The 26,041-nt window shown below is 42.7% G+C and overlaps 1 protein-coding gene across 1 annotated transcript in view; it reads left to right on the forward strand.

Moving 5' to 3' along the window:
- ptpn9a (protein tyrosine phosphatase non-receptor type 9a) overlaps nt 1-26,041 on the forward strand; it is a 151,715-nt gene that overhangs the window by 16,096 nt on the left and 109,578 nt on the right. Inside the window, exon 2 of the mRNA XM_052042463.1 lies at nt 23,832-23,975. Coding sequence (XP_051898423.1) covers nt 23,832-23,975 — 144 coding nt within the window. The remainder of the gene's footprint in view (nt 1-23,831; nt 23,976-26,041) is intronic.

The following is a 26,041-nucleotide window of genomic DNA, read 5'->3' on the forward strand; positions in this document are numbered from 1 at the left end:
GAGGTGAGAGTGCTAACTACTGCTGAGCCTCTGCCAGCATGGAAAGGCATGACTGATCATGAGTGAAAGTCTTGCCCGCTTGGACTTCAGCCAAATTACATGTAGTAACAAAAGAGAAAATTATTTCCAATTTAAAATGAAAGGCACAAAAGGTCTGTGTTGTTCCCCACTGCTCTCTCATTTTTCTGGCACTATGTAGATATTGGATAAATGCCACTTCATGTTTAGTCTTTTTTTTTGTACCAGCGAACGCAAGCTATCGAAAAAAAACCTTCCATTTCCAAAGTGTTTACTCATCTAGTTTGTTTTTTCACAATAATCATGCCACTGTGGCCTATTTGTGAGAAGGACGTGGGTGAGGGGAAGATGGTATCGAGTCCTGTGGAAAGCACAGGCTGATTAGAAGATGGGTCAAGGACAAAGTTTGAGATGATTTGCCCTTCAGTGTTTGCAGATAGTGATCTCTCAATCTCCACACCTCATGAAAACTCTTTTCCCCTGTTGAGGCAGTACAGGGGCCCAGCTTTTGCATTGTTTCAAAATTTACAGTAGTTTTATGAAACCACCAATTTTTAACCAAATTTTTGAAAACTTCTTCACCTCTCAGAATGGGTTCCCATAGAAAATGGGCACTTCCAGGAGGTTAGTGAATGTTGTTATGTCCAAGGAATTTGGTGCAAACATTTTGTCTATAAACAGTGACAAACATTTCAAAAATAATATACTACTTGATTGGTTCTTTGGAATGCCTGGCTGTTTTTATTTAAGTTGGATAACGGGAAATTTCAATTTTTAGCATGACTTCCTAATGGAGAAGAGCTGACAGGTTGCTTTTGTGTTCTTATGAAACGTTAAATCAGTTAAATAGTTCTGTTCTGTGTGTGATTCAGTCTAATATGGGTGTCCAACAGTGTCTCAGGGGCAGAATCCAGTTTTCAACCTCTGGCAGATTAACATTGGAATCCGGGACATCCCACAGACCCAGTTGGAACTGTGCTATTAAAGACACAAGGTTGGTTTCAAATCCAGTCAGATTCACTGGGAATTGATGTTGAAATTGGCTTTGATTTCTGCACACCAGAGGCTCACCTGCTGTCCTGGGTCTCGAGATGTAGGATGGGTTGCTGTCTGACCCAAGGACTCCTACCTGCCTAACCTTAAGTAGCTGACACTGAATCTTTACCTTTTTTATGTGGAGGTGTTGGTGGTGGTAGGGCAAGATTTATCAGCTGAGGATATTTGTGGGTGTGGGGGATTTGGACCTTTTTGGGGACTTGAACTTTTGTGTAGAGGGCCTCTTTTTGTGTCTGTGGAAATCTTGCGTCATAGACTAATACAGCACAGAGATGGGCCCCACCTTGTCCATGCCGACCAAGATGCCCATCTGAGCTAGTCCCATTTGTCCACATTTAGCCCATATCCCTCTAAACCTTTCCTATCCATGTACCTGTCCAAATGTCTTCTAAATGTTGTTATTGTACCTGCCTCAACTACTTTCTCCCAGCTTGTTCCATATGCGAATCATACATTTATGCCATTCTTATATTCCCAATAAAGTCATGTCTATCAGTAATGATGTAGTTTCCAGGTGAATAAATTAGACAAACACAGCAACAGGAAGACAAATGAGAAACAAAGTTAACATTTCAGGACAGAGACCCTTAGTCTTTTGAGTACTTCCAGCATTTTGCACTTCTATTTCAGAATTTTAGCATCTGCAGTGTTTTTTTTTGGTTGGAGGATCTCCAGCCTGAATTGTTAACTCTGTTCCTTTCTCCACAGATGCTACCTGACTTGCTGAGTGTTTCCAGCAATTTCTGTTTTTATTTCAGATTTCCAGCATCTGCAGTCTTTTTTATTTTTATCCATGTAGATACAGTTGGAGTTGGGTGCTTTGATGGATATCTATTAAAGCAAATAAAAGTCAGGAGAATGCTTTCATCAGCATTTATTTGCTTCAATAAATAGCAGTCATAAGGGGAAAAATTCTGCTTAAGTCAACTATGATCACAAGACATGATCAGTTACTACACGTCCATCCAGGACTGCTCTGTGAAACGCTTTTGGAACTATGCACAGTTTTTATGAACTAACATTTCAAGTATCATCAATCATAATATTTGCAACTAATCCTGAAGCCACCACAGATAAAGTCTCCTTCCTACAGACAAGAACACCCTGTATTATAGTTATGTTCTGTAGCCAGAAGCTTGGTTAAACCAAGACAAATTCACAATGCATTGTAGCTGGCTAGCAACATTGTTTAAAATGGTGACCTGTCTTCTTGAGTCCCCAAGAATAAAATCCAGCTCAGACAGTTAGATGCGTGGTTGTGAAATGAAAAAGAGGTCAGCAATGGAAACTCTTCTTGATCAGATTACCACCCACTAGCTCTGGAGATTTAGTGCATACCTGAAGTCTCTCCTCTGTGCTGTTCCTCTCAGTCGCCTGCTCAAGGTATCAATATCAGGTTGAAAACCAAAGATATACTGCAGATGCTGAAATTCTGAAATGGAAATGTAAAATGCCAGAAGTACTCAAAAGATCAGGAAGCATCTGTGAAGAGAAAAACAATTCATGTTTCAAATCAAAGATCTTTCATCATAATAGTGTCAAACCTTAGTGTTATTGTGAGAGAGAGAGAGAGCACAGAAACAGGCCCTTCGGCCAACCAAGTCCATGCTGACCATCAACCACCCACTAAACTGGTCCTGCATTAAACCTACATTTCCTTCTCATCAGCACCCCCCAGATTCTACCCCTCACCTACATAGTAGGGTCAATTTACAGCAGTCAATTAACCTACCAACCTGCACGTCTTTGGGATGTGGCAGGAAAGCAGAGCATCAGAAGAAATCCATGTGGTCACAGGGGGAACATGCAAACTCCACACAAACAGCGGCAGAGGTTGGGATTGAACATGGATCTCTGATGCTGTGAAGCAGCGGCTCTACCACTGCGCCACTGTGTTGCCCATTGTCTTATTTCTTAATGTGGTTCATTCTTCACCAGGCATTCCCTGGGTCTTCTATCCTCTTGTATTACGAAACTTGCTGTCCTTTCCTATCAGTTTTTGACGCACTTGCCTTCCTTCTCTGTTTGTTATGGAGTGTACTCGATTAAGGAGCTTTATCTTGTGTTGTCCTGTTTGAAACCAGCTGAAATGATATGTGGAGATGTCACGGGATAGTTATTAAAGCTTTCCCCTTTCTAGGTTATCTAGCTGTGAATGACATGGAGTTGCAGGAGCTATGTGTAAAATTCAAATTAAAGGGAACACTGAATTTTGATTTACTAGATGGAAGTTACAGCTCTGTTCAGCCCCGAGGGCCAAAAAATTCAGATGAAAGAAAAACTGTTCGTTAAACACGGTGCCTCTTGACACCCAAAAGCACTTCACTGCCAATGAATTTTTTTTTGAATATGTAGTGTCTACTGCGATTTAGGAACAGACAGAATCAGCTGTCGTTTTAATTTTCGGGAGTAAATGGGTCGTCTCGTGTTGGCAGGCTGTGTAATGAGGTACCACAGGGATCAGGCCCCAGGTTTTCACATCACAGGCTCATTGTGTTCATTCAAAGCAGAGGTTGATAAATCTCAGGGAATTAAGAGAATCAGGGGATATGGCATAGTGCAGGGCAATGGTGCTGAGGCAGAATATCAGACATGATCTCAATGAAGATGGACCAGGTTGGATAGTCTACTCCTGCTCCTATTGTTTTGTTCTTATGCAACTGCAAATAGGGTTTGGGAACCCAGTTTGGACACCAATTATTTGCATTGATCCTTTGAAATTGGGATGAAGGAATTGGGTGAGGAAGTCTTGTTGCATTTGTAAGGTGCCCTTCATAGCTGGACCAGACACTGGGTGACTAAAATGGAAAGTAGTTCAACCAGCAGAAAAAAACTCATCAATGAAGTGAAAACCAGTGTGTATGTACTGTAAAGGGAACCTGATACCAACTGCAGATATCAGCTAAAACAAAAGAAGTTTGGTTCATGATCATATATAAGCAAATCTTATAGTGGGAACGCTGGCCCAAATCGTTGCTGGTAAAAACATGAAGAAATTTAAAATAATGCACAATTTACTCTTACATTATTGTGTAATGTTCTCAGCAGGCTATTTGGGAAAAGCAGCCAGAATGAGTGGGTGGGAGGAGAGCTGGAATGTTTGTCCAGGTGCTGCTGTCTGGTTCTCACAGAATGCCCCCTGGATCTTGATTACGATCCTGTGCACGGAATAATTGAGAGCTATTGTCTGAAGAAGCTGCAATATTTCTATGACAAGACATGCCTTGTGTGTGGATGTTCAGATGGGTCACTAGTACAATGCACGTACTCTTTGTTGTGGCTTTACTTTTGGTTCAGAGAAAGGCACTTTTTTTGGATGATATTTTGGCACTTATATATTTATATGAATCTGAATGTTAGAACCTTGGGTTGCAGAGTATCCTTGGCTTTTCATCTTCTTGGTAGCAAACTTCTTGAGACTTGTTGCAATAGTCTACTGTGCTGTAGCACGATTATGTTTTCTGGGCTAGTAATCCAAAACTCAGACCAATGATATGAGACCATGAGTTTAAGTACCATCATTGCACTTGGGCAAATTAAATGCAGTTAAATATATCTGATATTCAAGGGCTGGAATTATTAATGGCGACCATAAAATTGTGGACTGCTGTTAAAATCTTAAGTGGTTTACCAATTAGGTATGAACAACAAAGGCGAGTCTTGCCACACCTACATTCTGTGAATGAATAAAAGAATTGTAGTCATCTGGACAAATGGTGATTATATCATTGCATTAATTGGTTTCAACTGTGAGGAGGAGTGAAGTGGAATGTACATCGATGTTTTTCAGCCAAGTTAAATCAACCCAGCTCCTCTTAGACTGTGTTTGTTGCTCTCTTTCATTTGCAGAGACAGTTAATCGTACAGTTTAGCACTTTTTGGTGGTTTGCTCAAGTAATGGTTAGTAGCTACTTCAAGGTCTTATGGATCACCTTTCAAGAGCTTGTTGCTCTTTCACTATCAGCGTAAAGACAACCGTGTTACTTGGAAAGGGCATTTCAATGGATCCTTTAATCATGCTTAATGAAAACTAACTAGAAGTACAAACAAATGAATGAATTAGCAGCAGAGGTAGACCACTCGGCCTCTCAAATCTGCTCTGCCATTTAATAAGATCATAGCTCATCCGATTACAACCTCAACCCTGCAATCCCATCCATGGTAATCTTTCATCCTGTTGCTTATCAAGTATCTCTCTGATTCCTGCTTTAAAATTTGGTATTGGTTTATTATTGTCACATGTACTGAAATACAGTGAAAGACTTAGTTTTGCAAGCCATCCGTACAGATCATTTCAAAACATAAGTACATCAAGGTAGTACAAAGGGAAAAGCAATAACAGAATGCAGAATATATTGTTACAGTTAGAGAGTGCAGTGCAGGCAGACAATAAGGTGCAAGGCTATGATGAGATAGATTGTGAGATAAGGAGTTCAACTTTAATGTACAAAGAGGTCTGTTCGAGAGTCTTTTAACAGCAGGATAGAAGCTGTCCTTGAGCCTGGTGGTGTGTGTTTTCAAGTTTTTGTATCTTCTGCCTGATGGGAGGGGGGAGAAGTGAGAATGTCTGGGGTGGGAGGGATCTTTGATTACATTGGCTGCTTTTCCAAGGTAGTGAGAAATTATTCGGAGACTCTGCTTTCACTTCCACTTGAACAAGAAAGTTCTAAAGGCTCGCAGCCCTTGACTATGCCTTTTGTGTCTTCATCCAAGTTAATCATATAAGTTGTGAAATGTTGAAACCCAGCACTGATCCCTGGGGCACACCACTTGTTACATCTCGCCAACCAGTAAGAGACACATTCATGTCTACTCTCTGTTTCCTTTTAGTCAGCCAGTGTTCTCTCTAAGCCGTTGTTACCTCCTACACCATGAGCTTTTATTTTCTACAATACTCTTTGATGTGGCATCTTATCAAATAACTTCTGGAAATATAAGTATAGTATACCTACTGATGCCCCAGTTCAAAAGTTGAATTGTCTTGGTTCTACAGCTGGCACCAGTCTTCCACGAGGTGAAGACCTCAATGTTCCCTTCTCCCATCTGGAGCATGTTTGATAAAAGAGCTTCGAATAACTCCAAGCTCACCTTCAAGACCAAAATGCTCATTTACAAAGCTTGTGTAATCAGTGCTTTCAAGCATTGTGGGCAAACACGGACATTCACACCAAGAGCAAACATTAAACAGTTTCTATCTGTGCTGCCCCTGTTGCATCCTTAATATGAAATGGCAAATAAAGTCATCATGGCACAGGCTGTTGTAAGGGCAAGTTAGACGGAACAAACAGCATCATTGTCTCCACCAGAGAATCAAAGTCCATGACAGGGATTGGCTCCAACAGCTTCAAGAGAAAAGAGCTTGCAAGCTGTGTGTGGTGCAGTCAGGGAGAAAAGAGAGACTTGGATATATATAGCTTCCAAACTATACAATTGCAACTCATAGATTTGCAATGATTGCCATAGACCATTTAAATCTCTATTGGATGATTTAGTCGCATGAGATGCTGCAAGCCATCTATGTCATTGGCTACAGTGGCCTGCAGCTGTCTGTGATGCTTTTGATGTTATGACCAACGGCTCCTCGGTTTCCTGTATTACTACAGTTGTTACACTTGCAATGGAAAATGGGAAAAATATGTGGTACAAATGAGAAGAGGAAGACTTGATTCCCCACAAGGGTCCTGTGACTGGTGCTATTTGTAAATCCAAGTCTCTCTCTGCTTCCTGTCTGTACGTCAGTACTTGACCAATACAATAAGCAGGTAACTAAGATCTAACAAGTTTCTGACACTTGGTCTTGGATGCACCTGGTTTCACTGATTGCAGGTCTATAAGAGTCGTACAGCACAGAAACAGGCCCTTCGATCCACCATGTCCATGCCAGTCATTGTACCCATGTACACTAACCCCATTTGCTCAGGTGTGTAGCCTTCTGTGCCTTGGCAATTCAAGTACCTGTCCAGATGCTTCCTAACTGTGAGAGTATCGGCCTCCACCACCTCTTCAGGAAGCACATTCTACACTCGAACCACCCTCTGTGTGGAAAAATTCCCCCTCAGATCCCCTCTGAGCCTCCTACGTCTCGCCCTAGACCTATGCCCTCTTGCCTTAGACACCCCTATCATGGAAAAAAAACTTTTCTTGCTTTCTACAAAACCATCAATATCCATATTGTCTGCAAATGTTTATCATTACCTTTTACTTATCATATGGGCGTCACGGTAGCGTAGCAGTTAGCGCGGTGCTATTACAGCGCCAGCGATCAGTGTTCGATTCCCCTCGCTCTCTGTAAGGAGTTTGTACATTCTCCCATGTCTGCGTGGGTTTCCTCCCACGTTCCAAAGATGTATGGGTAGGTTAATATGGGTTTAAAATGGGCGGTGTGGACTCGTTGGGCTGGAAGGGCCTGTTACCATGCTGTAAGTAAATAAAAATAAAATAAAAAAGTACCTCCTAATGGGATTAGCATAGATAAATCTAATGGTCGGCATGGATGTGGTGGGCTGAAGGGTCTGTTTCTGTGCTGTATGGCTCTATGACTCTTAAGCTCTGTGAACCGCTGCTAGTTGTTCTTTGCTTGATGATTAGTGTGGGCATCCTACCATCAAAGGGGCAAAGACTTTTGCTGCACTGAATGCCCCCACCTTGCTTTCTTCTAATGGCCACGGTCTTATACTTATAGCCTCCCCACTTTCTCTCAAAAGAAGCACTGCCTGCACTAATGGTCCTGAAGGATGTGTCTTGTGTCAGTAGCCTGGGCAATTGGCATGTTGCAGTGTTGTTTAGTGCTAGTTCCAGTCGCCAACTTGGAAGCCTTGGTCCCCTGTCCGTTGTTTGTGAATCTGAAGTGGTGAGAACCGATTCTTTTTATGAATTGCGTCATGCCTGCCTTGTGAAACTCATAATGTCTGTAAAGTGCAGCGATAGCTGTTTTAGTAACACAGAGCCACTGTGCATGTGCTGAGAGTTGAGGTTGTGGTGGAGCACAGTCACTGGTGCTCTATTGCTTCGCCTCTATATGACTGATCACCCTATCTGTGGGCACGTACCGGTAGTGGAGTGTGGGTTTTTTCTGCATGACTAATAATTCTTAGAAATCGCCAGTGAAAATATCTGAATGAAACTGTGTTGCTTTTTTCTATAGGTTGGAGATTAATTATTTCAGTACCGCAAGTGCACTGTGCTAAGCAAGAGTTGTCTGTACTGCTCCTACTGCTAGAGTGTAGGTTGGTTGTTATAGCATATACACGTATCTGGCTACACATGAAACTCTGAAGTAGGGACCAGGTGCGTCAGTCACTGCTATCTTTTCCTTGCAAGGCGCACCTCTCCTTAAGCATCTGTCCCCTCTCTTGTGTTTACTCTGTCATTAAAACAGATGGTGGGAATTGTCTCTGAAGGTGGACCAGTAGACTTGCAGTGGGAGACACAAGAGACTGCAGATGCTGGAATCTGGAGTAACACACAAGAAGCTGGAGGAACTCAGCGGGTCAGACAACACAATGGAGGGAAATGGGCAGTTGATGTTTTGGGTCGAGGCCTTACATCCCAGAGGAAGGGTCTCAACCCGAAATGTCAACTGATTTAAAGTGGGAGCCTGTGGACATGTAACTCCAGTGTGGTTGGCTGTGAAAGATATTTAAAGGTCAAAACAAAAATAACTGCAAAATCAACTTAATTTGTTTTAATCAATTTATGAGCAAAATATATTAGTTCCAAATGAATGTATCATTTAGGTTTTATAATTTTTAAGACTAGTGTTAACAATTAAGCAAGCAATAAATACAGGAATGTGATCTTATCTACCTCTAATACACTGATCTCCATCTGTCTGCCTGCCTGAAGATTCCTGGATTTCTTGTTAACCAACAAGTGAAAATCTTTGGCAGCCCCAGTTTTGGGGGAACTTAGACAAAGCCTATGCATTTGCAGAAAAAGCATCTGGCAACTGTCCTTTGTCTGGAATGGTGTAGAACTGTGGGGGGGGGGGCTCTGGGTTTGATTATTGACCAATTTGAATTGCTTGCGCTCTGATATAACTAACTACCCTCAAGAAGCAGGGTGGAGAAGTTGGCCTCTGGGAAAATGCCTGCGGTCACCTCCAGGTGGACAGCATCTGCTAGTCTTTAACTAATAACCGGCTCTTAGCAGGCTTTGATCCATAAAAGTAGTGCTGTTAATAAAAATGCCAAACTTTAACTGCCAGTAAACTGTCAATGAGTGTTCGCCTAGCTATGAGCTTTGGAATATTTGCAACTGTTCTTTTCATTATGTTGCAAACTTGTCGAGGTGTGCAGGGTAACAAGTGCTATCTTCTAGATGGCATGAACTAGATTGCATGGAATGCTATATGCATCAAGCTTTCTCAACAGCAACTAAGTTACTATCTCACATCTGCGAAGTATAACTGAATATACCAGCGGTACACTGAAGATTATTTGTGTATTATGAAATGGCATAATTATGGCAATGTTCACGTAAGTGTTCAGGCAAGAGGAAGAACACCTCCGTATCAGTCTCTGCTTTTAGTTGTCAGGTAGCAGTACCAGTCTGGCATGTGGGTGATTGACCAAACCATATTTGTTCCATTCAATAAAGCTGACATGAGAACATAGTGAAGAGCTTACTTTGAGCTGTTTTGCTTTTACAAGTGAGTGGGTTGAAGATGTCAAGCCCTCATGGAAAATAGGAGGGAATATTTCAAAACAGAAAATGCTGGGAAGCACTCAGCACGTCGGGCAGCACCTGTGGAAAGAGAAACAGTTAGTGTTTTGGATTGAAGACCCTTCTTCAGAACTGAGTTCAGTTCTGACCAAGGGTCTTTGACCTGAAACAATAACTGTTTCTTTTTCCACAGGTGCTGCCTGACCTGCTGAATTTTTCCAACACTTTCTGTTTTTATTTCAGATTTCCAGCAGTTTTTTTGTTATTTTCAGAGGGATGATTTGATTGAAACTGACTTTTCTGTAGAGTTTTACTTTTTTTTGTTTTTGGCTATTCTTCAGAGGTTTTTAGAACACCTCGCTTCCTACGGCTCAGTAAATCAACCACTGATTTGTACAACACCAACAAGATCCATAGTACAACCTTTGACCTGTGCCGTGTTTGACAGATCTCATTCACGGGTAAAATGGGGATTCCAAAATTAGTTGGGTTTATTGTTTGGAAGGCTGGCTTGTGGTTCGATGTGCTATGAGGGAAATGTACTCCCTTGTATTAAAAGTACTGAATTAGTGTGAACGTAAAAGCAGAAAATGCTGGAAACACTCAGCAGGTCAGGCAGCGTCTGTCAAAAGCAGAACAGTTGAGGCTTCTGGTCAGCGACCCTTTGTCAAAACTAGGACTGAGAGAAAGACAATTTAATTTCCAGCAGGAAAGATGATGGGGAGGGATGAGTAGAACAGCCCTCTGATAAGTTGAGTCCAACTGGGTTAATGGGGGCAGTTACGAGCAAGTTATGCTTCTTTCTGTGTAACGTGTTGTAAAGAGTGAGGCTGTGGGACTTTCCCAACCTCAGACTATAAGAAAAAGTGATCGGAAGTGATGAGAAATGGCCAGTTCTGATAGAAACAGAAAAAAAGTGCGAGTTACCTAAAGGTGGAGAACCTGATATTAAATCCAGCAGGCTACCATGTATCCAAACAGGTTTTGTTGCTCAGGCTTGCATTGAGCCTTGTTGTAACAGAGCAGCAGACCACAGACAGAAAGGTCCAAGTGGGATAGAAGAGGCAAGCAACCAGAAGTTCAAGGTCACTCCTGTGTGCAGATATTCTGCAAAGTGATCACCCAATCTGCATTTAGTTTCCCCTCAAGAGGAGGCCATGTTGTGAACACCGAATGCAGAACACAAGGTTGGAAGAAGGGAATATGAATCGCTGCTTCACCTGGAAGGACTGTTTCAATCCTCTCCATGTGATGGGAAGGGATGAGGTGTGAATATGTTGTCCTGTTGTCTAATCCCTCATCAGCCTGTAATTTTCTATAGAACCCATGATGTGACCATCTGCAGTTGGGGAATGAGATAACGTTGAGAGGAACAAAGATTTATTAGGATAAGATTTCTTTATTAGTCACATGTACATCGAAACACACAGTGAAATGCATCTTTTGCGTAGAATGTTCTGGGGGGCAGCCTGCACATGTCGCCACGCTTCCGGCGCCAACAGAACATGCCCAGAACTTCTTAACCTGTACGTCTTTGGAATGTGGGAGGAAACCGGAGCACCCGGAGGAAACCCATGCAGTCATGGGGAGAACGTACAAACTCCTTACAGACAGTGGAATCGAACCCGGGTCGCTGGTGCTGTAATAGCGTTACGCTAACCGCTACACTACCGTGCCTTATTACTAATTACTCGTTAGTTAATTTCCCCTCCATTTAACAGATACATCTAATTAGTAAGGTGGTAGTTACCAAGCTATGATCTGGAAAGTTTTAGTTTTTCCTGCAGTTTTGTGTTTTGCGGAGGTATCCTCTCGAATGTTCAAGTCTATATGGGAAATGGATACATCTTCATCACCAAAAGCAATTTGAGGAGCCTGATGATTCTGTCTTGGCTGTGCATTTCAAAGTATTGTACATATTATTGAGTAACATTTGTGCTGGTTTTGCTGTTGAAATAATTGGTTGGTTGCTGTTGCTGTGTAATTACAATTGTGTTAGAGTTCATTGGTTTCAGTGTAGGAAAATTATACCATGTCAGTGCGATACCGGACGGGGTGACCAACTCTCTCTAGTCTGCCAAGTGCCTGAAATCTTTATAGCCATGGTCTAGTGGTAGCATCTTCTTCAATCCAGAGGTGTTAGCCTGCTATCCATATTGACACTTCTAAGGTGGTGCTGCACTCCCACTGGGGCTGTCTTTTAGATAAGACATTAAGCTGAGGCACTGTTTGGCAGGCGTTAAAAGAACCCACGTTGCTATTAGAAAGAAAAGCAGTAATTTTCCCAATGCCCTGGCCCGCATTCATTGCTCAATCAACATGACTTAAAAAAATAGTCACTAAAGCATCGTTATTACGACACCCTTGCTCTGCACGTATTTATTTCTTGTGCTACCTTTGTTGCAACAGTGACATTTGAATCAAAACTACTTAACTGATAGTAAAGTAATTGGGGCATCCTGTTTAGGAAAGGTATTGTATGAAAGCAGCTCTGTTTGCATTGTTGATTTATTAAGCAGGGGTGTGGCAGGACTTTAAATTTGCTGACTTTGGCACAAAGCTGTCCCTAATGTTAAGGGGCAAATGCATGTCTTTAACTGCATGTAGGTTGTATTTTTTTTAGATTATTTGGTAAGGGTGTGGGCTGTGTCCTTACTTTGCTCTCCTACCTTGTGGATACTCCTGTGTCTACGTAATACTGAGGCTCAGCTTTATTCATTTTAGGAATGTTGTATACCCCTTTGGAACCGGGTTTCAATTGTCTTAGACCAGAGTGGGAAATATTACAGGGTAGGAGGGAAAGATCTTCGTTTCGAGAACAGTGATCACATAGGATTACTTCACTGGCATAAACTGTGTGTCTCCATCTTCCTACACTCATAGGAAGCCAGAGGCCTGAGAAATGTAACTGGGACCAGTATATGAACATCATGACAATTTTTAGGAGTAGTTAAATGATGTATTTAATCCGATTTTCCCCTCACACCTCATAATTTGCTTTGGTAGTTGCTTTCTTTTGTTCCTTTTGCAATTGATAAGATATCTTTGTTAGTCACGTACATCGAAACACACAGTGAAATGCATCTTTTGCGTAGAGTGTTCTGGGGGCAGCCCGCAAATGTCACCATGTTTCCGGCGCCAACATAGCATGCCCACAACTTCCTAACCTGTACGTCTTTGGAATGTGGGAGGAAACCAGAGCACCTGGAGGAAACCCACGCAGACACACGGGGAGAACATACAAACTCCTTACAAGCAGCGTCGGGAATTGAACCCAGGTTGCTGGCGCTGTAAAGCGTTACGCTAACCGCTACACTCCTTTATGCCAGTTTTCAGGTAGAGGTTATCGTCGAATGGTGGTATTGTGGACACAATCCAGAGGCAGAAGCTAATATTCTGGAGACATTAATGCAGTCACGGCACGGCAGGTGGGGAATTTAAATTCAGTTAATTAAAGTTAGTTTCAGACATGGTGACCGGATTGTGGTTGAAAACCTGTCTAGTTCACTAATGTACTTCAGGGAGGGGAATCTTCTGCCATGACCCAGTCTGGGCTGTATGTAACTCCAAGCCCAGGTAATGTGATCAACTCTGAATTGCCCTTAAAAAAAACGTTCCCAGGCCTTCTCAAGTACAACTAGGGATAGCATCTATATCCTGTAAATGAATCAAAAATAAATCTCTCTTCCATTTCAGAAACTTGTCTCTTTAGTTTCAATAATAATTTCTTGATTTTTTTAAAAAAATGGATTATTTTTGTTTCTCCATCCCTTTCCAAATTTATTTGTACAAGTAGTTTACATTTGACTTCCTGTGAGTTTGTTTATGGTCAGTGAAAACATCCTGGAGACATTGTGCTCAAGGTAAACAGGCTCTTGGGTTAATCTACTTGCAAAGAGCTTTGCAAATGTTAAAGTGCCCAATTTGGGAGCAATGTGAAGTAAGACGTGGGGAGAATTTGAGTCATTGGGGATTGCACGCAGTTTAGTTTGTGTTTGTTGCAGAAGGTTGCAAGTCCTCCTGGACTTTTCCCTCTGCTGGATACAGATATACACAATCCATAAATTGGACATTTATTAGAAGCAATAAAAGCAGTGAAATTTCATCAATCTTTAGTGATAACGCTTTTGGAACTCCCAGGAAAGTGAAGGCATTGTCCTCCTCCTCTACCCTCATGAAGCACTGATTTCAGTGGGGAAAAGGGTGGTGTACCTGAGATAATTATGTATAGCATTGCTTGTACAATTCTTACTCAGATGGACCTCTGGTTGTTTGCATTCAAGCTATCGCCAGATTTTCTCTCTCAAAACAATGGTGCATATTTATGCACCTTTAAGAAGGCTCAGTGGTGTGAACTATAACCTTAACACCTCCAGCTCACAAATTGAGGGAAGAAATCCACCTGCAACGATTCAGATCCAGTGCATTATGCAACATTTTTCCAAGTCGACAGACATCTCTCCCAATCCAGCACTATTCTTAAAATGCTTCTGGATCTGTTCAACTCTTGCATAAATGTCTGTTGTTGTCAGGATTGTGGCTGTTTACCCCCGTGCTTTCTTCCAGATCACATATGTTAATCTTAAAGATTAACAGAGATTCTGTTCAGACCCCGTTTGTTATTGGTTGCCAGGAAGGACAGCTATCATTAATGTTAAATTCTCTCTGTATGCTAACCCCACCAGATACAACTGTGTACAACTTTGGGTTTTAGAGCCAAACGAGTCACAGTTGTGTAGCAGGAGGGTTATAGGACCTGGAATCACTTAATGGAGACGTGAGACCACAGATGCTGGAATATAGAGCAAAAAACAAACTGCTGGAGGAAAACAGCAGGTCAGGCAACATCTGTGAAGGGACATGGACAGTCAATGTTTTGGGTCAAGACCCTTCATGTGGACTGAAAGAAGGAGGGGAGATGGCCAGTATAAAGGGGTGGAGTTTTGCTTGTCAGCTTCTTGCTCCACCCCTTCCATGGGTTGAGTTCCTCCAGCAGTTTGTTTTTTGCATGGAATCACCTAACACGGAAGGTGGCCATTCAGCGCAGTGAATGAGAATCAGCGCGCGAAAGTGAATACAATCAGTCTCACTCCATTGCATTTACTCACAGTGGTGTAAGTTTTTACTACACGAATGTATCCAATGTCCACTTTGAAAGCTGCAGCTGAATCAGATTGTTCTGTCCTTCCAGACAGTGCATTCCAGTTCACTAACTCACCGTTTAAGAGATAATTCATCTTGTACCCCAGCTGGTTCTTTACCTGTTGCCGTAAATCCATCGCAAGGGTATGTTTGTTGGGCTGTTTCTGTTCTGAAAAAATTATTGAACATGCTGTCAGCTTGCAGACAGACCCGGTGGTTAGGTTTCCCAGATAGAATTTGGGACCTGCCTCCATAGGAGGTGTCTGCTTTAGTTAGAGCTCTTGAGGCAGTCTTGACGTGAAGGGACAAAGCATACATTAGTTTTATCTTTTGGCATTTATTATAGTTGTGACTTCTTAATTGGCTTCATCTTCATTAGTTTGCTCTGCCATCTGGGTAAAGATGAGGCAAGTGGTTGACAATGTATGGATGGTGTCATCCTACCTGATGCATTGTGGCAAGGTGGCCCCTGCCCATTAGAGCAACTGGATTGGTTCTGGGGAAGGAAAAAGACTGATTTTTGTATTTAAAAACAATTCACAGACTTTTTTTCTCTTGCAATTTATGCTGTTGGCTTGAAATCCTAAAGAACCTTCACCAGTCCCAGTCTTAAATAAAGAGAAAATGCTGGAAGTACTCAGCAAGTCAGGTGGTATCTGTGGAAAGAGAACCAGAGTTAATGATTCAGGCTGAAGACCCTTTGTCAAAACTGGAAAAAGAGAAAACAAGTTGGTTTTAACTGCAGAGAAGGTTGGGGAGGAATGGATAGGACAAAGGAAATATCTCAGATAGGGTGAGGCCAGGGTTGCTGTAGGGTTAAGTAGAGGTCATCCGTTGATGGGTTAATGAGAGAGAATACAGAAAAAGGAATGTGAAAAGACATCAAATGCAGGGTTGTCTGACATGCCCAGTATGTCAGGAGAGAGAGAAACTTGAGCCAATATCACAGGTGACTTATGGCAGAAGTGACCAGTTCTGATACAGGCAGAGAAAATGAGTTACCTGAAGCCTCCCTCCATGGACTCTTGTCTACACTTCTTGCTGCCTTGGTAAAGACCCCACCCACCCCAGTCATTCTCTCTTCTCCCCCTCTCACTGGCCAGAAGACACAAAAGCTTGAAAGCACGTACCTCCAGGCTCAAGGACAGCTTTTATCCCGCAGTTATAAGACTATTGAACAGTCCCCTAGTATGATGAGATGGACTCTGCACTTCACAATCTACCTTGTTATGCCCTTGCACCTTATTGTCTGCCTGCACTGCACTTTCTCTGTAACTGTAACACTATATTCTGCATTCTGTTATTGCTTTTCCCTTGTACTATCTCAATGCACTGATGTGATGAAATGTTCTGTATGGATGGGATGCAACACAAAGTTTTTCCACTGTACCTCGGTACCCTGGTGCGGGAGGTAGTAAACCAATTAATTAAGATGTAGAGTTTGACATTAAGTCAGGAAGGCTGCAGTGTGGCCAGATGGAAGATGAGGTGCCGTTCCTCAAGCTTGTGTTGGCAATGTTATAACAGTGGAGGAAGCCATGGACTGATAGGTCAGCATGGGAGTAGGCTGGAGAATTAAAGTGACAGGCACCTGCAGGAAACTGTTGAGTTACCCCTCCCGACTGAGCACAGGTGCTCTGCAAGGCAGTCACCCAATCTGCATTGGCTTTCTCGAACGTAGAGATGACCACATTGTGAACATTGGATGCCGTACACTAGATTGGATAGGCAAGTGGATTGTTGCTTCATTTGGAAGGACTGTTTGGGTCCCTGGATGGTGGGAAGGGAAGAGGTGAAAGGACAGGTGTGGCATCTTCTATGGTTACTGTGGAAAATGTCATAAGAAGGGGAGTTGTTGATGGGGACGGAAGAGCAGACCAGGGAATGGCAACAGGAACAGTTCCTTTGAAATGCTAAATGGAGATAGGAGGGGAAGATGTGTTTAGTGATAGTGGGTCACCTCATAAACTACCCCCACATACCCTGCACACCACCATCTCCCCACCTGTAAAAGTGTCTGCAATTCCCACATTAACCAACTTGGTCACCTCAGAATGCACAAAATCTGGGTGGGGACAAGTCATAACGTCATCCAGCATATAAGTGGGCCCTTTGTATACCATGTTTGTTCTGGTCCTCAAGTACGCATCCATACTGATCCCATTTCCTAGCACTCAGCTTGTATCCTTCTACACATCATCCTCACTCCTATTGCTCTGCCTAATTAGTATCACAGGCCGGCTGCAATACGGATGTGCAATGAGCTCAGTTTGCATTAGACAACTAATCACTGGCCGCACTCATTCCATGTCAGTTTTATTGAATCAATTTGTGTGGGAATCCATTGGCTTCAACAAGTTTACATTTCTTACTTGGTGAAGAAAGGCCTTTTGTTTTCTAATGAAGATTAGACCTATAATAAGCTTGAAGGGTTTTCTTTGGATTGCAGATGTTTGGAAAAAGGTAACTCTTAACCTTGAAGCTCTAAGGCCAACAAGAAGTTTTACATTAGTCAGCGATGGCTGTAATGTTTATTTGATGTTAACTGAAAATGTGCTGGTGTGTTTTGTATTACATATGGTGTGTCAAGGAATGGAGATAACTGCATTCTTCATATAATCACATCAATGGACACTTTGATTAAGAAAAAAGACATTTATTTAATTTGTTTTCCAGAAGATAACCATGCAGTTTGCCCCAGTGTGAATCAGTGGTAAATCTAGATGACAAATTTTGACTCTGTGATGTTTTGGGAACCCACTTGAGTCTTGCAGGTGTAAATGGATATGAACACAGTGACATCCTGCTTCAGCACCACCTGCTGGCCTCTCCTTCAAGAAGGAGAAGAACACAGAATGTAGGACTGGCATTATCTCCAAGTTACACATCTTTCGTCTTCTCAGGCAGTCCCTTGAGGATGACTTGCTTTCCTACTCCAGTTCTGGAGGTTCTGAGGTGGCTGGTGAGGCCGCTGTGGGATCTGCAGACTCTTCCGCTGGTGGGACAGTCGGTGCTTGATGTGGCTGACAGGAAGCTTGCAATGTGATGCACTCCTTATGCCGTTTACACTGGGCTTCTGCATGCTCCCGGTGCATGAGCTCAAAGTTATTGATGCCATGCCAAATGCTCCTCCTCCATTTTGAGCAGTCATGGAGCAAAGATTCCCACAAGTTAGTGGGGATATTATACTTTCTCAAGGATGTTTTGAGCACATCCTTGAATCTTTTTCTCTGTCTACATGATAATCTCTTGTTTGGAATAGAGTGTCTACTTGGGAAATCTGATGTTGGGCACGACTTGCCTATTGGAACTGACCAAGTGCAATTAGGGCCTTAATGCTGGAAATATTGGCCTGGAAGAGGCCACTGACATTGGTTTGCTTCCTCTGCCAGTGTTGGTGGTATCTCTCCAGTGCTTCGAGGTGTCTGCTGTATATAACACATCAAGGACGGCAGGGATCACTGCTCCCCAGTGGGGCATGGGCTTTGTTCTGGGTTTGACCCATTGATTTTCAAATACTCTTTTCCTCAAATGGTCAAAGGCTTTGTTTTGTGCATCGAAGATAATTAAAATCACCATGAGTATCTACTTTCACTAAGAGTTGGCTCCTGAGATATGGAAAGTGGTACACAGTTTTCAGGGTCTTGTCATTTTTGGTGATGTTGTGCAGTGGGAACAGGTTGTTGGGGGATGTTTGTTTTGTGGCTGTTAAGTGTAAAGTCCTTCTTGCATGTGTTTCAGTGAACAAATCGATAGTGATTTGGTACCCAGCCACAAGCACCATCAGTGTACTGCAGCTTGATCACTGAAGCTGGGGTGACCTTGATATTTTAGTGGAGGTGACATGGGTTGAACTGTTTCCTGTTTGTCCTGTAGATTAGCTCCACTGGGAAACTGTTGGAGGCAAGGTGCAGTGTTGCTGGAAGAAAGCTTTGGAAAAGTTTGGCGACAATGATGCAGAGCTGCTTGATGCCAGTCTCCACTGAAATTGGGATCGACTGTGGCTTGCATCTCATTCCTGAAGTTGACGTAAGATGGAGAAGAATTTCTGCGGGTGGCTAAATTTGAGAAGGGTGCTTCAGTCTCATGGTCTCTCTCAATCGGTGGAGGCTTTTGAGAGGTTCAAGTTTGTTGTCATAAGCATACATACACGGGGTATAAATGCCATGAAAATTGGCTATTTGCAGCAGCAGCACAGTACGTTACAAATTGACAAAAATAAATTAACATAAATTATACGTAACGTGCACAACAAAATAAACATGCCTCTTTGAAATGCAGCAAACAGGAATTATTTGTTGATCATAATCCACACTACAATTTGAGGAGCAGCTTCTTTGCTGCTGGGAAGGAGCACTTAGGGAGGACATTGTCAAGGACTTTCCTGCGGTAGAAAGCAGGAAGGTCCATCTATCGAAGGGGCAAACAGAATCGTCTCATTCGGTGAAGGTTGTCAGGATCACAGTGCTTTTGAGGACGTGTCATGGTGCAGGTGTTGTGGGCCCAGTAATGTAATCCAACTGGCACTAGTTGCTGGGTTACAGGTGTTGCCGTGTAGTCTTGTGTGGTCTCTGTGGCAAAATGGGATGCTGGTTGTGACAAGAGCACACTCCAACCAGTTTTGTCAGGAGGATGACTCCAATGGAGTTAGTTTTCCTTACTCTATCCTTGCCAGTCATACCTTGCCAGAGGATTGATTATTTTCTGACATTAGTGCTAAGGTCACCCAGTAGTCCCTTCTAACATACAGGCTAGAACTTTTCCAAGGCTGGTCTGGAAGTCTTCCATGGCTGCATCCTTAGCTTTAAGGGTTGGTGCATGTGTGCTGATGACCATCAAATGCTGATTTGATATAAGAACGAGTCAGAGGATCATGAGACATTCACATCCCTTGGGAGTCACCTGAGACCCACTCCTTGAGGATAGAGTTCTTCCAGTTTGCTCTTTTGGTGTTCAACTACCTTGATCTTTTGAGCTAGCTGTCTCCCATCTGCTATGCCTCACTCAGGATGTCATGCCATCTAAGTTCCAGGCTGTGAAAGCAGAGTGACATTCAGCTCTGTTGGCAGTTGGGTTGTCTGTGAGGCTTCCACTTCTCGAACATATGAGGAGAGGAAAAACCTGTGTGTGACTTCTATTAATGTGGGATAGCCATTGCACACCAGCTACCACACAGGCTTGACTGAGGTCATGTTTCAGTGGAAGGGGAGTCCAGGACCATAAGAGACCAGTGTCACACATAGGTGGTCTTTCTCCGTTGGGCACCCACTCTCGCACAGCCACAGTTGCCCTTGACCACTGCCTCCTCATTGCCACTCTCTCCTGGTCCCTCTCATCCTCTATTTCACCCCCCCCATTCCTGAAACACTCTCCACCTAACCTCCTCCCACCCTGAGTCCCTCTCCTCAACCCTTGCACCTCAACCCTTGCACCTCTTCCCCCTCTCTCTTGCACCTTACTGTTTGGCCCTCGCCTTCCTTCCCCTGCACTGGCTACTCCTGCCCCAGCTCCTCTTCAGCCCGCTGCTCTCCTCTCTGTCCCTTCTCTCTCCCCACCACAGCTCCCCCCTGTGCTCTTCAGTTCTTGAGAAACCCCTCTCCCCCCAACCCCAGCTATCACTGAGTGCCCAGCAGTAGTTCAAGGAAGTGTATGGCCAGTCAGTGGCAATGCCCTTGGGTGGGCAGGCACACTTCAGCCCTCCGAGCTTCATTCCTGCCCCTGGCTCCCATTTCAGACCGTTATAAATGTTGCTGAGCCATTTACTGAGAATGAATGGTGCTTGTACTAAAAGTCAAAATGTCAAAAAAATAAGTCGAGTATTGTCACATGCACGAGTATAGGTATGTACAGGTGCAATGAAAAGCTCACTTGTAGCAGCATCGCAGGCACATAGCATCAGATACACAACATTCGCAAGAAAAACACAAATTAACAACATAAATAGTACAAAATTATACAAGGATAAGGCAGAAGCAGCTGAGTGTAGCTACTCAATACATCTCCTCCTCTCTGACAATCAACACAGGCACACCTCGAAGATGCATGCTTAGCCCATTGCTCTACTCTTTCTACAGTCATGACTATGTGACTAGGCACAGCTCAAATGCCATCTATAAATTCATCAATGACACCACTGTTGTTGGTAACATCTCAGATGGCAACAAGGAGGTGTACAGGAGTGAGGTAGATCGGCTGGTTGAGTGGTGTTGCAACAACAACCTCGCACTCAACGTCAGCTTTATAAAACTCTGGTTTGGCGGAATCTGGAGTATTGCATTCAATTCTGGTTGCCTATTATAGGAAGGATGTGGAGGCTTTGGAGAGGGTGCAGAAGTGGTTTACCAGGATGCTGCCTGGATTAGAAGGCATGTGCTATAAGGGTTGGGTTGTTTGCTCTGTAGCAGCAGATGCTGAGGGGAGACCTGATTGAAGTTTATGAAAATTATGAGAGGTATAGATAGAGTAAACAGCCGGTATCTTTTTCCCTGGGTTGAAATGTCTAATGCTGGAGGACGTGCATTTAAGGTGAGGGGGGTAAGTTCAAAGGAGATGTGTGGAGCAAGTTTTTTTTGTTTACACAGAGAGCGGTGGGTGCCTGAAATGTGCTGCCAGGGCGGCAGTGGAAGCAGCTACAACAGAGATGTTTAAGAGGCTTTTAGATAGGCACATGAATGTGCAGAGAATGGAGGGATATGGACATTGTGTAGGCAAAAGGGATTAGTGTAATTGGGTGTATAATTACTGTTCCATGTTAACTGTGGAAGCCCCATTTTCATTGAGGAGGCCCACTGCCCCATCTCAGGGCAATGAAATCAACTTTGCCTTGTGCTGCCCACATCCTGAAAGCAAATAATTTTTTAAAAATCCCCATGCCTTGTACTAGTAAGGTGTGGGTTTCTGTTTGCAGTTCAAAACTGAGTTCTCAGTCTCAGTCATTCCCTTGCTGGGAATGAGGAGGTTGAGCAGAGGCATGTAGGTGGAGACGTGTATAGATCGGTTTGGAAATGGTCCAACGTGGGGGAAGCAGTGTAAGCGTTAAGATTGGGGTTATGGATCTGATGTGGGAAATTACAAGGTAAACGTCTGATTTTGTGAAAAGTTACTTGTGTGTGTGCACTTCTCTAATACATCTTCGCTCATCTTCCAATAAGTTGTACACTTCAGGTTGCTTTTGCAAGCTAGAATCTTCAGTAGTCTTGAAATGGGGTTTAATTTTTAAAATCAGAAGCTTTATGGCAGAGAATACTTCAGCGGTGTGCTCTGTTGGTTTACAATTTCTTTTCCAGTGAGAGTCAAAGTTCTTTACAACCCAAAGCTTGTCTGTTTGGTTGTCTGCCCAAAAATGGCTTGTTGTCTGAAAGTCCTCTTCTGCAGCCTCTTTGGATGTTTCCACGTTCAACAGGTTGCTGCGATTGTTCTGAATGACTGCTAAAATGCAAATTGCTGTTTATAGGTGCTGGTAATCAAGTGATCATTGATGAATCTTGCATCGTTTTTTTGTCCTGTTTTCCTTTAAGTTTGTAATGGTAAGAGTGAAAGGTGTGAGTGCTTGATTTACTGAAATATGCATTTCTAATATGTCCAAAAGCATGAGCAACAAATAAAATGCTGGAGGAACTCAGCAAGTCAGGCAGCATCAATGGAGGGAAATGGACCCTTCATCTAGACTGGATCCCTTGTGGTCCTGAACTCCTGTTCTACTGGAACATGACCTCAGTCAAGCCTGTGTGGTAGCTGGCGTACAATGGCTTTCCCATGTTAACAGAAGTCACACACAGGTTTTTCCACTCCTCAATATGTTCCAGAACTGGAATGTCACCCCCTGTCCTGAAACATCAACTGCCTGACCCGCTGAGTTACACTAGCATCTTGCAGATTGCAGCACCTGCAGTCTTGTGTCCCCAGAAACGTGAATTTATTTGGGAACTCCTGCACGATGCAATGCCCATCTAATGTTTTTGTGACATCAACATTGCTACAGCTATTTCATGTAGAATTTAGGAAGTGCAGCCTGACCATAGCAACTTGCATTCATGTAGCACCTTGTAAAGTAGCAAAAATATCCCAAATTGTTTCTCTGGAACATTATAAAGCAAACTTTGACACCAAGGCAAATCAGCCAAAAGTTCGGCTGCAGTAAATTTTAAGGCTCATGTTTAAGGAGCAAAGAGAAGTGGACAGGTGAGAGAATTTCAGAGCTTGGACAATTGAAGGCATGGCTCCCAGTGGGGGCAGATGAGGGATGGTCAATACAACCGATGCTATATCTGTGCAACGTAGTTAGGGAGCGGGGGTGTTGATCCCACAGTCATAACTGCTCCCTCTGTGGGTAAAAACGAGATGAGGTTAATGGTAGTTCTCCAAATGCTTGTTGTGGACATACTGATAGCCACTGTGGCCGCCTTTTGAGAAACTGACATCTTGTGTCTGTCTCCAGCCATTGCTTAGCTGATCGGCATCACTTCTACTGTGAGCTGTGACAACTGCTTTCTCCCTTCCACACGCTCCTTTTGTTTTATAGACCTTGTGTGAAACTTTAATAATTTGTAAATTTGAACATTTCCCAGACTTCCTCAGTTGAATATTACATCATTTTACATTAACTGTCAATTGTTGAGGGTTTTTTGCTTTTCTGACCAGCTCCTGGGCTTTGTCTAATCACTGTGTACTTATGTGAGTGGAATGACGCCCATGTGTAGCTTAGTACGTGGTTCCTTAGAGAAGAAATAGGTGCCAACTCCCAGTGCAAGGAACTGTTGTTTTCACCATCCTTGCCGCTCAGCAGTTTCAAGTATCATTCGTATAATGTTTCCAAGTCCTTGTCTGCATTCACTTTGTTAGAAACTGAGCAGTGGAGCTTAATTTGGCTTTGGTAACTCATTTTAAGTCATATGAACTTTTTTAATATACCCCCACAAAACTTTGAAAGGAATTACTTGTCTGTCTTTCAGGCCACCAAGCACTTCCTGGAGGAGATCAACAAGTGGACAACCCAACATGGCATCTCTCCTCTTTCCTGGAATGCTGCTGTCAAATTCCTCATGGCCAGAAAATTTGACGTATACCGTGCCATTGAGCTCTTTCACTCATACCGGGTAAGCTGGGTATTAATATTTGTCTGTGCATGTTGGAGTATGTATACGTACTAGGGGGAGTGATATGGATGTGTGTGGTGTTGAGCAGTACTTGGGAGAAGCACTCAGTAGCAGATTTTGCTTTGTAGATCATTTTCCTTCAATTCACCCAGGGTAGGGAAGTGGTACCTTGCAGTCATTTTCACTTTGTTTTTCTGTTGTAGTTTGTTTGTGCATCATGTGCCACACTCCATCGTCATCATCTAGTTGCTATCTTACAAATAAATATCCAGCACATTTGTTCAAAAGGCAACAGCTGATAATGGGAGCAAAAGTCCTTGAACCCTGACACGGGGGGAGTAGAATGAACTCTATTCAATTTTTGACATTAATACAAATTCCCTTTGAAAAATAAATATTATAAAGTCAAGACAACTAACTTCTTTTTGGATTTCCTCTGTTCGTCTTATTTAAAATAATAATATTTGAATGAATGTGAAAGTGTCACAAGCATTGTTACATTTGAAGGGTTAAAACCCAGCAGTCCAAAGCCGCTGATATAATAGTATGTCATGCCCTTTCTCTCCCTGTACCCCTCTGTACAACAGTGGCTACGCTTAGAGGTAATTCGTGGAAGGGACATCAAAAAGATCCGATGCAAGTCATTTTGCTCAATCAGCACACCATTGAAGTCATTGCTACTTTGATCTTAAACAACTCTTGAAAATAAAGCCAGGGTGATTGTGGAGAAGCATTTCAGGTTTCTTTCCTGATTGACAGGAGTTATTTTTAAATGAACAATTTAATTTTTTTCCCCTTTTGTGGGCTAAGTGCCTCTTTCAGATTTTCAGTGAATCTTGTATAAGTGTAGGAGTAAGCCTTTCAACTGATTGAGTTAATTCCCCCACATATCACATTATACCTGCCTTAGTTCCTTGTCAAGTAATACCATTAAATAACAAACATTTTGTCAAACACAATTTTGAAATTTATTATAGATATATCTTCAACAGTGGCAGTCGTATTAGGGAAAATGCCGGAATTTATGATTAAGGAAGTAGGAGAGTGCACTTGGAAGGAATGTGCAGAGCTGGTGTAGGTTTGTGAAAAGGAAGTCATATTTGATAATACGTTGAAGTTTTTGAGACCGTAAGTAGTGGAATTGGTAAAGGTGAAAATGGTGTATTTGGACTTTTAGAAGTCCTTCAATGAGGTGCCCCAGAAGAAATTATTAACTAAAATTAGATCACACAGACTGAAGATTTGTTACTAGAGTTGGGGACTGTGACCAGTGGGATGTTGGAGGGACTAGTGGTGGGGCCACAGGTTGTCACAGTCTACATCAGTAATTTGGATCAATCTGGGTGCCAATGTTGCCTGTAAAGTGGATGTAGAGAGACTTGAGGGGTATATAGACAGACCAATTGAATAGGCAAGTATATATTAGATGGAACGTAATATGGAAAAGTGTGAGGTCATCCACTTTGAAAGAAAAATAGGAAGGTGGCATTTTTTTTAGTTGAGGAAGGAAAGGTGTTGGTATTCAGAGGGATCTATCTGAAAATTTATATGCAGATTGCATGAGCACTTTGGAAGGCTTGTGGTCTTTATTGTGAGAGGATTTGAGTACAAGACTAGAAGTGTCTTGCTCCAATTATATAAACCCCTGGTGACACCACATATGAAATATTGTGTACAATCTGGCCTCTCTATCTAAGCAAGGATATAACTGCAATCGAGGAAAAGCAATGAAGGTTCACCTGACTGGTTCTTGGGATATGTCGTGTGAGGAGAGATTATGCAGAATGAAACGCTGCTATCTAGAGTTCCGAAGAATGGAAAGTGATCTCATTGAAACATACAGAATTCACAAGAAGTTTAGCAGAGAAAACACGGGGTTAATGTTATCTAGAATGGTTGTCTAGAACCAGGGATCACAGTCTCAAAATAAGGGGTCAGCCATTCAGGACTGAGGTGAGAAGAAATGTCTTCACCCAGATGGCAGGGAGTCTTTGAAATTCTCTATACAAGTGGGCTGTGGAGATCAAAAGAGGAAATCAAGGGATGTGGAGTTAGTGCAGGAAAGT

This window comes from Pristis pectinata, chromosome 32, assembly GCF_009764475.1.
Source record: "Pristis pectinata isolate sPriPec2 chromosome 32, sPriPec2.1.pri, whole genome shotgun sequence".
Taxonomy (NCBI): Eukaryota; Metazoa; Chordata; class Chondrichthyes; order Rhinopristiformes; family Pristidae; genus Pristis; species Pristis pectinata.